A 15,384-nucleotide genomic window follows, 5' to 3' on the forward strand; every position below is an offset into this window, starting at 1 on the left:
TGCCTTTACCAGAAAAGTCTTGTCTGGTGTGCTTTGGTCTCCTATACAAACCAGCATGAGTGATCTTAAAACATGCTGTGCTGTGGTCTGACAGAAGCTGCAGGTGCCCAGTGCCTTTTGTAGTGAAGCCTGTTGTTTGGTTTCACGCATCTCAAATGGATTGTTTGCAGGTTACAAAGGTCATGAATTACTGGGTTTTTTATGCAGCCACCTAGCAGGCTACAGTAACAAACCAACAGCTGCCTTTTGGCTCCTTATAAAAAGTGGGATTTGAATATTTTGTATTGTGTATCAGAGGAAGTGGTCTGTGTTTGAAGAGCCTCTTCTGGTCCAGTCTACAGAACAGGCCGAAGTCTTGCATCATGTGCAACACGCAACTTGGCTTTCACTACCGCAACAAGCACCTTCACAGTAAACAAGTAGCTACTGAACTCTTCGAAGGACATACTGCTGGAATACAGGATGAGTGTCATTATATTGGAATTTTGGGGATTAAATTGTTGGAAGACTGCTATGTAGACAAAGCAGTACTTTATTCAGATTTTTGTCCTGTGTTGTAAGATACTGTGTAAGAAACAAAGGTGTCAGAAGCTGAGGCACTGAGAAAGCCTCAGGAGATGATGTTTCTGGTCTGTCAAGCCACTGTCCTGCCACGTGTCAATTAACCTTTCTGTGCTGTCATTTTGTGTCTGTAGGATGGGAGCAGCAGCAGTTCCCTTTTCCTTTGTCTTGTCTGATGTCTTTGGTTCCTAATGACTGCAGAACTCATTTGTGGTCCTTATCTTTGTGCCTTTGGAGAATGGTTAAATGAAAGTGATTGATATTGTTTAATGTCTATTTTCTGAGCCTTGGAAGTCTAACATGTTTGAACACTGCAGCTAACTGGCTCAGAGAGTGTGCACCATCTTGTTTGTTCTTCTCAGCACCAACACCTTGTTTTCTATATGGCTTTTGTGAACAGTGATGTGGCGTCATGATGGAAGTTTTGCATTTCATCCACAGTTATAGTTGCCAGGTGCACAAGTTGTCACCAAGGAACACAAGCTGTTCCTTGTGAATTACGCTCGGCTTCCAACATACTGTCCTCCATCCTGACAGTGCTTAAGGGCCAAACCTTATGGGTTCATTCATAAAGCCTTTGAGGGATTTTGTTGAGGGAGGGGTACTTTTGGGTGTTAAAATCCTTTGGCAAAGCTTCTGTTAAGGTAGTCCTTTCCAGCCCTGTTTCTTCCGTGAGTCCAGGTTTTAGGTGCTGTTTATAGGAAGCTTTGGTCCATTAGATCATAGACAAAGGGCATCTTGCAGGACTGTCTCTTCCTAAGTCCTGCTTTCTAAACCTCACTTTGTTCTTGTTAAGCCTGGCCTAACCTGGACTGTGAAAAACACAACTCCGTAAAGCCATGGCAGGTCCCCTGTCTGCTCCTGGAACTGTGACTTCAATTCTTCTTCCTCACTGACACCTCATGTTTACATCCAAGTACGTTATGAGGTCTGAGCTGCTGACTTCCAAAATTCTTGATTGTTTTTGCGTCTGTTTCTGGGAGCTGCAACCACAGTGGGCAGCTTGTCAGCAGTCAGCCTGCTAGAGGTAGAAAATTCATGGGCATGCTGGGGGATTGGTCTTGCTGCGCTTGTGCCTAGGTGCAAAGCCTTCACCAGCTTGAGTGAAAACTTGAATGCATCTATTGTGTAATTTGGCTGAACCCAAATTGTGCTTTTTTTGGCAATTTCCCCACAGAAAATGCTGCTAAGACTGTTGGTGTGAAGTGGCATGGCAGTAGTGTGTCCTTAAACATGATTTTCCTGAATAATTGTTTGAAACAGGCAGATTATTTACAGGATGCTTCCTGAAAGGAAGCTGAATTTATGTTTGGGAAGTTCTGTGATAAGATTAACAATTTATATTTTTTAATTTTCTTGTTTATTTAACTTCTAAAATATTGTAAGAAATATATTTAAATTTTATGCTGTCGATTAAATAAATGCTTATTCATTTTAGCAACGGAAAATGTGATCCTGTGAGTTTTGATCAGAGCTGAATCTTAGTTCCACATGCCTCCTCAGAGGAAAAATATTAGAAATGGTGAAGAAGAATAGCAGAATGTTTAAAGACTAAAATCCAGGGTGCTTTATCAGATTCTAGGTTAAAATTCTAAATAAAACAGTGATATACTCCTGTACCCATGTGAAGGCTGCTTACTGTGCATTCCCTTAGAAGTCCTCAGTGGAGATGCAGGAATCTGCAAGCATGGGACAGCTTGCAAGCGTAGGGCCAAGCTAACCTGAAGTGCTTTAAATGTCCTTTCTCATCTCAGATACAATTGTGCCTTCCCAGCGTTTTTATGTGAGGTCTTTTTCCAGGGTTCATTTAGGCGGCTCAGAGTCTCTCTGTTGATTTTGATGAATTTTGGATTATGCCTGAGGGTAATGGCTGTGCAAATGTGACAGCTGCAGAAAAACAAACTGTTTCTGATTCAAGGTTAATGGGCTCTAACAAAAGAAAACAAGAATTTTACATGTAACATGAATGTACACGGTGTAACAAAAGGGACTTCAACCAGATTTAAATGAAGTGGGATCTGAAACATAGGCCATAATTTAGTGCAATAGAAGAAATCCTCTTTCTCAAAGGAAAATGTAGACTTTTCTTTTTTTGGTTATGCTTAGTAACGTAATGATAGAGTTTCTAAGGTTGTTTCTTTAAGCTAAATTGGAGAAATGAGTAAGCTTCTGTATCTGTGGTGTGACAGGTATGTCTCTGCATTTATATACACTGATGTCAAATGCATGTTTTAGTAAGTGTAATAACTTTTGTTTTTCTAGGTTAGTGGATGACCGGTGTGTGGTTCAGCCAGAGGCAGGTGACCTTGCTAATCCTCCAAAGAAGTTCAGAGGTCAGTAACTGGGGATAAATTTTTTTTTTTTTTTTTTAAAGACCGATGGATGCATGTTCTAACTCCTTGGGCACTTTGCCTTATCAGACATGTAACTTCCCAGATGCCTTCATGGTTTGTGAACACATTGCCAAAGTTTCAAACTGGAATGTGATTTTGAGAACTAAATACCAAATCAGCAAAGGCATGAGGGGTACGTGGCAAACATGGGGAAAGGGACTAATGTTCTTGTAGTGCAAGAGTTGGGTGCTCTGTTCTGTACGCTGAACGCTGATCCCCTGCTGGGTGACCAACAACCTGCTCCAGCCCTGTTCTTACTGTAAATGGGAAACAAGCTCGTGAGGTTCAGAACTACTTGAGCTGCTGGTTTATTTATTTTTTTAAAAGATAAGACAACATTTTAAGGACTACCCCCAAATACTTTGACAGCATTTTGTTTTGCCTAAAATTGTATCTGATTTTCCTCAACTTTCTTAGACATGACCTTGTGGATTTGGATAATTCTGCTGGTTTGCTTATTGGAAAAAACAGCAATGCACTGACAACATGGAGTTTCTGTGTCTTGAATGCTAAAAAATACTCCTGTGGTATCAGAAGTTCTGTGTGCTTATATGCAGGGAAGGAAATAAAACCTCTCAGTCTTGTCTGTACTTAAGCCATTGGCTCTAGCTGTGCTAAAGTAGAACCTTACTAGCCTGATCCAGACCTCTTTTGGCTTAAATGGGCTTGGATTCAGACCTGTTACGAGACACAGTTATGGCTTGCCTGGTTTAGAGCAAGGGAAACGCATTTCATGGCTGCTTATATCTTTCTCAAGGAGTTGCACTAACATTCTTAGCCTTATTTTATTTCCAGTGTTTATTATACTGTAGTACGTACATGCTATTATTGCAAAAAAAGTTGCATTTAAAACATTGAGAGACTGAAGTTCTGCTTTCCCAGAGTATTCAAGTTTTTTTCCCATTATATATTCAGGAAACATCAGCAGTTGGTTCCAGTTCCAGCTGTGAACATTCAGCACATTGGCAGATCTTGGAAACTGAGAAAGTGAGGATGTATACTTAGAAACTAATAGTAATAAATTTCAGTGACTTGCGTGATGTCACGGAATAACTTTACAGCAGAGATGGGGATAGCATCACGTTCTCCAGTGTGGCTTTCAGGCTACATAACTGTGATTTCATCCTCTTGCTGCCTGCAAATACATGTTTAATTCACAGCTTCCAGGCGGCACAAAATTTCAGGTGGGGATTCTTTGGACAGTATTTCTGTCACTTCACCACCCTGATGTGTTCCCAAAGTAGAACATATCCAAATTTCTAGATGAGACGGGGTCACTGGAAAAGATTTGCATGTGATAGTGTAATTGCAGAATACATCCAAATGCCTGCAGTCAAGGAGCTGAATGTTTGAGGGCTTGATTTTATGACTTCAGTACAGTAGAGTTTTTCTATTGCAGTTCTGTGATGTTCTTTCCTAACTTGAAAAGGCAAAGAAGGAAAAAGTTGATAGTGTTCTTGTTGAGTTTTCCCCCCAAAAACCCAACCTGATCTCAACAGCATCAAGAAGTCTGGGCACTTTGATCCAGGGTGCAAGGTTATTGAACTCTCAGCGCTAATGGCATGCCATCAGTGGTTGCAGTAGTACATGTGTACATAGATAAAATGTCAGAAGGGGATGAGACACAGACAAGACATACAGCTGTTTTCTGCTGCTGGGGGAATGCAAGGACTGTACTCCTGAGTTGCCTTCCAGCTTCTGCAGGGGAATGTTTTCTGTTAGGTGTAGACAGTTTTGGCTCTGTTCCCTATTGCAACCTCTGCCTGTTGCTTGCATAACACATCGCTTTATCTCTAGTTGCCTCTGCTCCTTCTTCCCCACAGCATCTAACCTTTCCTTTCCTCTAACTCAGATACTCCACTTCTTGGGGATCCCCTCTTCTCCCTTTCCCTCCGTGCCCTAAAACTTGTTACTAGCTACTTTCCTCCTCATCACTGCTGCCTCTTAGCTCCCTTTGGCTCCAGCAACCTCTCTTCTGTCACTCCTTACCTCTTTCTGGTTTAGGGTGCACCCGTATCTGACTTAATTTTGAAGTGGCTTGCTTAGCTATTGCTAGCATTGTGGTAGCATGCAAATTTGCATGAACTGCAACATCTGTAGGAGAGGCTAAATGAGTGAAAAAGTGAGTTTTGTCACCTTAATTGATGCAACCCACCATGCTTTAACATCATGGCTATATTGTTACAGGCCTCATCTAGTAGCATTTTCATGCTGCTTCAGGTAGGTGTAATCAAGTGGGATTCAAGAGAATGGCTGCAGCAAAGATAAAGCTATCGTTTAGTTGTTTTCTCCTTCATCTTACATGTCAAGTTCTAAGTGTGTGAATAGCAAGTGGTTTGCTGAGAACACAGCAGAAACTTGCTGTCTAATTGGGAATTAGTGCCTGGTACTACAGAGGTGTCTGTATTATGAGAGCAAGCAAAAGCACATCCCTGCCATGCTTTGTTAAATTTCTTAGCTCTGCTCAAGAGCACTGAGGCAAAAGACTTGCTAAATGTTGTTCTTATAACCAAGAAATGTAAACAGAAACCATATTTTCCCCCCCAAGAATCTTCTGGGAAATAGCATTCAATTAAAATTGCAAAGTTAATAAAACAAACAAGTTTTGTTTTAAGTAGGTTCCTGACATAAAAAGAAGACTTAGGCATGAATGATTAAATGAACGATTAGACATAAGCAACTAAAAATAGCATCTAACAGCAGGAAGAGTAGGGCCTCTTTAGTAATAGGAACTGCTCTCTGTATGGTTTACAATGTTTTTATCACTGGTGGCTGAACTGGTGTTGATTTGAGGTTAGAGCACGACCTAAGAGTCAAAGAAGTATGAGAAAGGCATATTTCTAACAAGATGTTTAGATTCTAAGGACTGACACTGAAAATTAACATTAGAGGACTATGTTTGGTCTTTTTTTGGTAATATTTTATCAACCCTTTCCCCAACAAAAAAAAAAAAAAAAAAGGTTGTGTTTTCTAACTACTTGTATCCCTCCTACAGAGTTCACTCGGAGATCAAATTTAGGTACTGAGCTGTTGGCCTGAACTGAAAGCCTACGTAAGGAGGTGTCTCAAAATAGCAGTTTCGTTCTTGTTATGTGTTTACTTTCTTTTTTTTTTTTTGAGTGGGTGGTAGCTATTCTAGTTGTTTCAGAACATCCTACAAAATGGAGTATTGTTAAGCTAAGGAAAGCTGTGGTTGGTTTTCATTTTGTGTCCATACAAAGAAGCTGTGGTCCAGATTTTTCCTTCAGTCACACTGAAATGAACCTGGAGTGGCTCTGTGTTCATCAATGTGCATATCCAGATCTGCATCAGTGCAAAGGAAGGCAGAATTGGTCCCACACGTGTTTCCTGAAGTCTGTTGGGGAAAAAAAAAAAAAAAAAAAGACGTTTACTATTTTGCTGTTGAATTTAAGGGACTGATCAAGCCAGGTGCTTCTTGTTCTAATTCTAACTGAAGCTAGTGAGAGCTAAAGCACTTTGTGTTGTGATGGAAGTGCTTATACCCTGCTGCAGGGCCAGGTTAGCAGAGATTAGGAAGAACAATGTGTGCCAGAAGTCCTGTACCCCTGAAGAAAAGTCACATCATGAGCAACAGAACTGCAAGTTTCCTTAGAGACTGTGACCTTAAACACACTCCAGCCTGATGCTGTTATCTCCAGTGGGAAACACTTATCGGCTTCCAAGGTGTAAAATAGCACAGATAAGACCTGCTTGTTGGTCAAATTTAGGAGCTCTGAAAAAGGAGCACAAGTCTCTCTTCTATTTTAAATGTAAAATGACCTAAGTTCTTAAACTGATTTAAACTTCCCTACATTTTATACACCTTTTTCTTGAGGCATCTGCAATTAAAGTGATGTGTGAATTCCTAGATATTCTTCTCTTGCCTTTCTCTCAATTTTTAGTCTGTTCTAAGTTTTTTCTGACACTGTTCTTTCCTGGTCTCTCCCTTCCACTATGTTCCTCTGCGCTCTCTCCTTTCTTCCTCCTCCCCTTTCCTCTGCTGTCTGCCATTTTCCTTCTTACTTGCCTTGTCCTACATAATTTTTGTTTGTCCTTGTGTTTTCTTCTTGTTTCTCTCAGTTCCATAATTGCCTTCATTTTCTTCTCAGACTCCTGATGGCTTTTTCTGTTGTCCTCCTTAGGACTCTTCATTGCCCCACTCCTTGCTCCCTCACATTCCCCCCTTTCCATTCTCACTTCAACTCTTTTTTACCTTTCTGTATTTGTTTCAGAACGTATAGACATGTACACACTGTGATTTAATAGCCCTATCACTTCCACTTACCCATTTGTCAGCCTGCTGGCTTAAGTAAAGCCATGTGATAATTTCTCTAGTTCTGCAAATCACAGAAATCTTCTGTGATGGGCAAGAGTTGAATTTCTAACACTCCAAAAAAAAAAAAAAAAAGGGTGTGTGTATGTGTGGGGCGGGTTGGGGAGAGGAAGTATCTGACAAATATTGTTCTAAGCCATCTTTATCCAGTATCAAGAAACATTTAAAAGGTGTTATATGAGTTATTTTCCTTTTCAGACTTCCTTTTTGCTTTTTGCTCAGAGGATGTGCTGTGTGTGGTTGTTCCACCCACTATTGCCTTTTGAAGACTGGCATTTTGTGCATGTTCGCAGGCTCAGGCAAGCTGGTCAGTTCAGTGCTGAGTACATCTTCTGTGGGTTGTCTCCCGCACTCTGAGAGTTGCTGCTTTCCACCTTTTTGATTATTCTGATTAATGAATGTCATTTTTTTTCCCCATAAAATAAGTAATAGATATGTGTCTCAGCACTGATAATTTGTCATGTTTTCTTACTTTCTAATATGCCAAAGTGTAGTATAGGAGGTTAAGCCTGTAGTGTGATGAGGGAGAGCTTCCCCTTTTTTTCCATTTTGTAAAGAAAACTTGAAGTGATTTTTATTGTTTTAAAAAAGTGTATGTGTGCTGGGGTGGGCATGTTTCTCATTTTCTCCATCTTCACTTTATGCACAAGTAATTGAAATTTTGCCTGGAAGATTTTGTAGGTATGAGAAAATTTATGAAACTGCAGAAGATGAACGCATGAAATTTTAGTAAGTGAAACTGGCTGATACTTTTAAGTGATTTGCTTTAAAGCTATTTGTTTACCTTTGATAGTACCTACTTGATTAGTGTCCTCAGGAAGAGAAGCATTTATGTAAAACTCTGTAATGAGTTAGAAACTAGGACTATCTGAGAACGTCTGGAGAAGTTGGAAGAGACGGTCTGTCTCATGAGTGGGTTGCTAGACTGACCTCCAGGAGGGCTGAGCCTTTGATCTACTGCATGTGCTGTAAAGTTGCTTTATAATCTTATGCCTCAGTTTCTCTTTTTTCCTGTTTATTTAAACTATAGCTTCCCTAGGGCAGGCACTGCTTTTTTCCCCGTCCTGATGTTTAGGACCACAAAGCTTGAATTTATATAGTATCCTATTGTTACTCTAACAAAAGTAAGTAGAAAAAAACAGAGAAAAATAATGAGATGACCTATTTTTTATGTATCTGGAATCTTAAAAAAAGGGGGGGGGCAGGGGAGAAGCTTGTCTGGAAACAAAGAATTTGAATTTTTTTAGTCTATAAATTGAGGAAAATACAATTGAAGTAATACTGATTTTAAAAAAAGTTCTTAGTAGTTCAACTTCTAGAGCACTAGACTGGAAGTCAGGGGAGCTGTGTTGTGCAGCCTCGTTACAGATGAAGCTGTGGGGTGGCTGAGGTTATCTAGTAACTACTCTACATTTCCTTTTCTTTGAGAACTGTCATTAGGAAAAATTCACACACCTTTGGGAGGCAGACCCACACAGTAGTGACTGCAGATCCGTGTATGTCTTGCATTTCTCTGCAGCGTGGTAGCGCTGTGCTTTGAGACTCTGCATGAGGATGGGAAGCGGTGTGTTTACTCAAGTAGCAGGATGTGTGGGGAGTAACTGAGAAATGAAGACTGGTCCTATAAAAAGAAGGTATTGTTACTTCAGAGAAATAAGTGTTTCATGAAGTCTTCTGGGAAGGCACATTAATTATACATTTTTACAGAAAATAATAGTGGACTTTTTGTCTTATGAGCTGAAATCCCAATGTTCAAAGTAAAATCTCCTACAACATACAGTATGATTTAACAATACACAGCATTTTGTAATTGTTTTTTTTTTTTCCTTCTCGGTGTACAGGATATTGTAGAAGTTACTTGGGAGTTATGTACTCCAGGTTGTGTGATACTGTTCTCATTGTAAATGTTCCCCTTTTAAATGAAAGTAAACACCTTTGCAAGGTGGCTAGATTTGCTTTGATAAAGATTTATAACACTTTCTCCTAGGAACAGCAGCTCAGGGCTGTGATTAGGGAGCAAATCGGTGAGGGCTTTGGGTCAGTGCCAAGGAAGGTTCTACTACCGGTGATGTGTTTGCGTGAACAATCTTTGCTGCTACGAATAGTAGAGGAAGATCAATTGCTGTGAAGGGAAGAGGCACTGCAATGAAAAGCTTGGTATAATGATGGCCAAGATATGAGAGGTCAAATGGCATATTTGCAGAACTAAAAGCACTGCAGCTTAGTTCGTGGCTTGAGAGCCAGCACTGTTGCAAACTGCTAGCTCTGGGGGGCACAGGCAATGGGAGAACATGTGGCACGGTCTTACTCTAGTGGTTTTGGCAGCACCAACACCAGATAGCTGTGCTTAGCTGGGCCTGATTGTAGTTGAGAGTGCTGCCTATTTTATTTTAAGTAATGAGAGTTTGTTTTTACTTAGGAAAGGCAAGGCCAGTCTTCACACTAGATTTCCCTTTCCTCTCCTGTTGTGTTAGAAGAGGTGTTCCTACTGTAACATGGTTTCAGTACCTCCTTACAGACTGTGAAGAGATAGGTATGTTGGAGGATATGTGAAGGATGTATCTCAGAGGAGCTAAATCTCCTCCTCTTCCTCCCTGTGTGAAAGAGTAATTCCATTGGCTTGACAGTGCTGAAAATGAGAATAGGATCTGCCTTGGTATCTAGCATCTTCTACAGAGAGGTTGTGAGTTTGACACCTGAATTTCTACTTATAAGGGTAGAACAGTTAGGAAACTTTTCTCATCACATGTATGATAGGTGGGACTTCCCACATGTGCTGTTGTGGATTGGAGAGCTGGAACAAGTCCTAGGTAGTTAGCAACTGCAGATGTTATGCTTGCTCTGGGAATGAGTAGGACAGCACCGTAAAATAGAAACTGTCTGCTGCTGACCTGACTCAGTGGTTAAAAACCCAGACCGTGACTTCGGGATAGTTCCCTAGAGCTTGCCCTGCTAATGTTTTTGTGATGGTAATGGGTTAATGACGAGATTACACTGTATTTAAAAATGACATGCAATGCTGGTGAATTCAACAGGATCACCTACACATTGATCCAGTATGTAACTGGAACGTGTACTTAGTGTTGATATTGTGGTTGCTGTTTCATATTACAGCACCTTTGGTAACAGATGTAAGGGTGACTATACAGTGTTTTTGGAAAGGGATTCTCTTCAGAGAAGGCAGCAGGAGACCTGAGGGTAGAGAGCACTGTTTTCGAATTATTGTGTGCTGTGTATGCCATTAACTGCGTTGAGTGTGCTAGTAAATAAGCATTTCATGTTCCTCACATGGAGCCAGTGTGTTTGTTCTCTTTTTTTTTCTCTTTCTTTTCTGTATTTTTGTGAAGAGCACTGTCTGTGCCATACTCCGTGCAATGTGGCTTTCCGGTGGTGTTGGAGAGTCTCTTTGTGGGTAAGTTGCCTGGTGACCAGCAGAGAAGTGATGCTGCTGATTCTGGCCAAACTGGGGTGTCAGCACCTGCAAGATGTGCTTGTGGGATCAGAAGAGGAACTTCTTTATTCTTAATCCAGCTGTGGGGCAAACCCTCTTCTAAGTAGGATACATTGCTGCTATTACCTGGCTCTAGCTTGTGCCATGGTTGGGTGGCTGGGAGTCAGGTAGGAAAAGCTGCTTCCCTCCCGTCTCTACCTTCCTGAGACCCTGACATGGAGCAGGGAAGAAATTCTTCAGAGGTTGTTCTCCTCTGGGGGTGGATTAGTCCTCAGAGAGTGCTTGGCCGTCTGTGACAGTTAAATATGGAGGGCTAATAGTTTGGGACAGACCTTACTTTGACATCTATAAATTGCAACCCATGTTCGGGAAGTTTCACACTATAATACACATGCAGTCCTATATGTTCTTACTAGTCTCAGAGTAAAACTCTGGTTGCTAAATAATATTTTCCTGTCCCTTCCTCTTGCCAATGGATACACGTGGGGTGTGAAAGTACAATTACCAACATTTGCTGAGTAAAATGTCTTTCAAGCCTAGCTTTTAGAGCAGTGATGATTGGGACCATGCAAGACTAGGTATCATTTATCACTCTACGAGTAGTTGGATTTGAATGAATCGTGAGCCTCTATTTTCAATCTATAGGACTGTCACTGGCCCCAAAAAGTCTCGAGTCAGGGAATTTAACAAAACTTAGTTTGTTGCCAATTAACATTAACTTTCAATTACTGATTCCAGTATTGGGAAACAAAGATGAGCAGTTGAACAAGCACTTAGGGAGCACCCCTTGGCTTCCCCCCAGACACATCCCTCCCTCTTCTGAGTCCGCAGCCCCCTCGCCACATGTGGTCCCTGTGGGGAGAAGACGGGGGTCGGTATGTTGCAACTCACTTTCCTTTGCTGCTCCTCATTTCTTACTCTGTGGCTCCCTGTTGGCTGCAATCTCCTCAGGGTGTACCTCCTCCTCTGTCGTGGTTTGCACAGCCACCCAGCTCAGGCGGTTCCTCTCGGGTGGCTTTCCCTCCCTCCTTATCCATTTCTCGCCTGGTCTGTTGGATGGTGGTGGTGTTCAGTTTGTGTCACTTTGTTGTTTTTACTGTTAGCTTTTTTTTAATCAATCTTAGTGAAGGTGCATGTAGACCCGAACACCGTGTTAACCTCCTTGGTGGCTTGCAGGTGAATGCCCATGCAATCCTTTGTTTCAGCAGTACCAGAAGGAGCAGGGCAGCCAGATGTATGGTGTACAGAAAGCAGCACTGTTTATTCAGGGTTTCACATACCTTCAAACAGTGTATCTGTAATGTGCTGCAGCAAAGAGCGCTAATAAAGCAGCAGGCAGTTTTGCATATGGCAGGCTCACAGCCCTGGGACTCTTACAGAGGTTCCACGGAGTGGGCACGTGTGGGGCAGTGGAGGCTTTAGGTTCAACTCAGATGTTCTGTCACCCTGTTCATGGTATCATTGCCGTTAAGCTGCTTGGTCACTATGTTTAAACACTGGTATCTAGGCATTTCTGGAAAAAGAAAACCAAGCAAAGCATACTTACAAATGAAGGAAGTGTCTTTCAGCATTACTTATGCGTATTTCTTTCAATCTTCCACAGACTGCCTTTTCAAGGTGTGTCCTATGAACAGATATTCAGCCCAGAAGCAGTACTGGAAAGCCAAGCAAGCCAAACAAGGAAACCATACAGAAGCAGCACTGCTGAAGAAACTTCAAGTAAGAGACATCTGTATTTGTAATCTTATCTCAATCTGCAGGCTGTAGAATTATGATAGAATGAGAAAGAATAATAACAAGTGCCTTGGGAACCTCTGTGATGGGTATTATTATGCCACTATAGCAACTTTATATTCTCCTTAGCTCTCCTACCTCCTGACTGGTGTTTATTGCCCCTGCCCTGGTTTTTATCTTACTTTGGGCTGGGGGTTGTGCCCTTGCTATAAGCAAAATATTGCTTTCAGAAGTTTGATAAAGTAAAAATGGAGTTGTTAAAATCAGGATTGGGTCCTGGTTTATATCGTGCTATTATTTTAGAAGTCCTTTCTAGGAGTTAGGCAGAGGGGTGGACAAAGAGATGTTTTCAACCCTGTAGTCTGGAAATTCCGCAGAATTGCAGCTGTCTTTGCTTTCAGTCTAGGTGATTCTTCTCTGAAGCATTGGGCAGATTTTATTTTGCATCAAATACAGTGTGGATGGAGCAACTCCTTTGTCTCTGAAAAAGAGCTGGCCTGATGTTATAATTGAATGCATAAGACTAAGTGAAAACAAGGTCATATCAAACCTGGTTGATAGTTTCCTGTGCAGTGGAGAGGCTGCCAGTGCTTCCAGTTAAAACCAGCAAGGCAGGCACATGGTATGTGGCTAGAGCTAGCTATACAGCAGATTAGAGATAGGATCTGAGAGTTTGTTCTGTGGCTGTGTTTGAGCCAGACTATTGAGCTTAGCCTTGATTTTGCAATGTCTGACTTACTAGTTTTGTTTTGTTATATATAAAATAAATGTATTTGTATGCAATTAAAAACTCAACAAGTAAAAGGAATGGTGACAGAGAGAAGGTGATCATAGGCCCTTCTTTTTCCTCTTTCAGGGTGAAATAAAGCACCTGGAATTACTTGTTGTGCTTGAAAATTTTTAAAATAGCATGCATCTCAGGTGTGATACATAAATTGACTGAGTTTCTATTCTGGGTAATAAAAACCCAGAATCATTATACAGGGTTTGGGTGATTATAATTCAGAAAATTATGCTGCAGCAGGATTCAGGGGCTAATATTTTCAGTGCAGTAATGCTTACAGGTTGGAGGAAGTGTTTTAAATGTGATGCCATTTGCTTTTTACACTATTAGTTCCAGTAGCTGAATACAGGTACTGATTTTCTAGAGTTTAAAGAAATGATCATTCTCTTGCAGCATGCAGCAGAACTGGAGCAAAAGCAGAACGAAAGCGAGAACAGAAAGCTGTTGGGCGAAATTGTAAAATATAGCAATGTCATACAGGTAAACCTATTGTGAAATCCATCTGCCTTCTCTCAGGGCTGGAAAGGAAACAGTTGTTTCATTTCAAGGTTACAGTGAAAATGAAACTAACCACTGTAATCTGGATTGTCAAGGGTCAGGTAAACAGAACTTGGTAAAGTTTACAATATTGTGTTTTTCTGTCTGTTTTAAAGCCTACCAGAAGTGTGGCATATTCATATTTAAATAATATGTCATAATATAAATTTCATGTGTAATTTTTGCTGCTGCGGTTTAGAATCTGAATGTAAATATGTATCTCTTATTTTCAAGATTTATTTCAAAATCATATTATAGAGGTGCTGTGCAGCTCCTTTTAAATCACTGAAGTAATTTTTACTTCATGACATATAAATGAGACAGAAGTTATGTTCTTAAGTGCAGTACAACTTTCCTGTGATGGATGAAATTCCTGAAGGTAACACTATTAATGGACCCTTGCCCTACCTATGTAGTATATGCTGTAAAATTGATAGCTGACACATTTCTCAATCTGACATAAAGCATCTGTTTTTAAACTGCAGTATGCTTTGATAACTCTCTTCTAGCTTTAGTTCGTTTTTATGTATGTTATGAAAAATCACTACAGTGTGAAAGTGTGCACCTCCTCTTTTGACTGAAGGGAGAAAAAGCAACAGTTGTACTAATTTTTTTAATTATTTGTTCACAGCTACTGCACATAAAAAGTAACAAGTACCTCACAGTCAATAAGAGATTGCCAGCTCTGCTAGAGAAGAATGCTATGCGGGTGTCTCTGGATGCTGCAGGGAACGAGGGATCCTGGTTTTATATCCAGCCATTCTGGAAACTGAGGAGTGAAGGTGACAATGTAAGTGGAAACACTGAATGTATAAGAGGGAGAAGGTAGAAAGTTTCCAGAAGACACATGATTTCTTTGCTACTGGCATAAATCATAATGGATAAAGTTCAGAAAAAAATGTTTTAAACAGTGCTTGGGATTATTAGCTTTTATGTGTAACTAGAAAGTGTTACCTAATTACATATCTGGAATCTGAAATGTTGCCACATTCATCTGAGCCTCTGCTGACCTGTTTTGGGGCATCTTTGCTAAGTCCACCTGTTGTGTGCAGATTTATAAAGCTCATAATATGTCATAGGTTACACGGGAGTAAAAATTTTTTTGCAAAAGTTTTTTTCTTTTTTTAAGTGTTCTGGGCAACATTTTTTTCAAGAGGTCAGCATAGAATGTCTCTAGGAAATACATCAGGTTTCTTTAAATCTGTATCCCCCCTCAATATGACAGTGGCATCTATGATTGAAATTGGATTGGATAGTAGGTAGATTTCAGTAGGAGTCTTGCATACTGGTAAAAGGAAGAATATATAGGAGAACTCTTTGCTGCAGATCTGGGAGTTGTGCCATGAGATCAAAACTCGGTTCTTCATTTGGTTTCGCTGTGGCTTGGTTAAGTGCCTGCTGTGGAAAATTCAGATCAGCCTCTGGGAAGGCCACATGAAGAACTTGTGTGGTTTTATATTGTAGACCTGGCTGGGAATGTTCGGCCACTCTCCCCTGTGAAGTAAGTGGTGAAAGAGCCCTCTCAGGATCGCAGACAGGAATGCCTGTTTTCTCATGTATTTTCTCTCATTAACTTTGTGGTTACCCAGCT

At 40.7% G+C, this 15,384-nt stretch overlaps 1 protein-coding gene across 2 annotated transcripts in view; it reads left to right on the forward strand.

Moving 5' to 3' along the window:
• Positions 1 to 15,384, forward strand: part of ITPR2 (inositol 1,4,5-trisphosphate receptor, type 2) — a 267,987-nt gene that overhangs the window by 29,551 nt on the left and 223,052 nt on the right. For both annotated transcript variants that reach the window (XM_010575416.1, XM_010575415.1), the window contains exons 2-5: positions 2,824 to 2,894; positions 12,342 to 12,457; positions 13,650 to 13,736; positions 14,425 to 14,583. In XM_010575416.1, the coding sequence (XP_010573718.1) occupies positions 2,824 to 2,894; positions 12,342 to 12,457; positions 13,650 to 13,736; positions 14,425 to 14,583 (433 nt within the window). The remainder of the gene's footprint in view (positions 1 to 2,823; positions 2,895 to 12,341; positions 12,458 to 13,649; positions 13,737 to 14,424; positions 14,584 to 15,384) is intronic.

Source organism: Haliaeetus leucocephalus, unplaced genomic scaffold, assembly GCF_000737465.1.
Source record: "Haliaeetus leucocephalus isolate CR32 unplaced genomic scaffold, Haliaeetus_leucocephalus-4.0 Scaffold473, whole genome shotgun sequence".
NCBI classification, from domain to species: Eukaryota; Metazoa; Chordata; class Aves; order Accipitriformes; family Accipitridae; genus Haliaeetus; species Haliaeetus leucocephalus.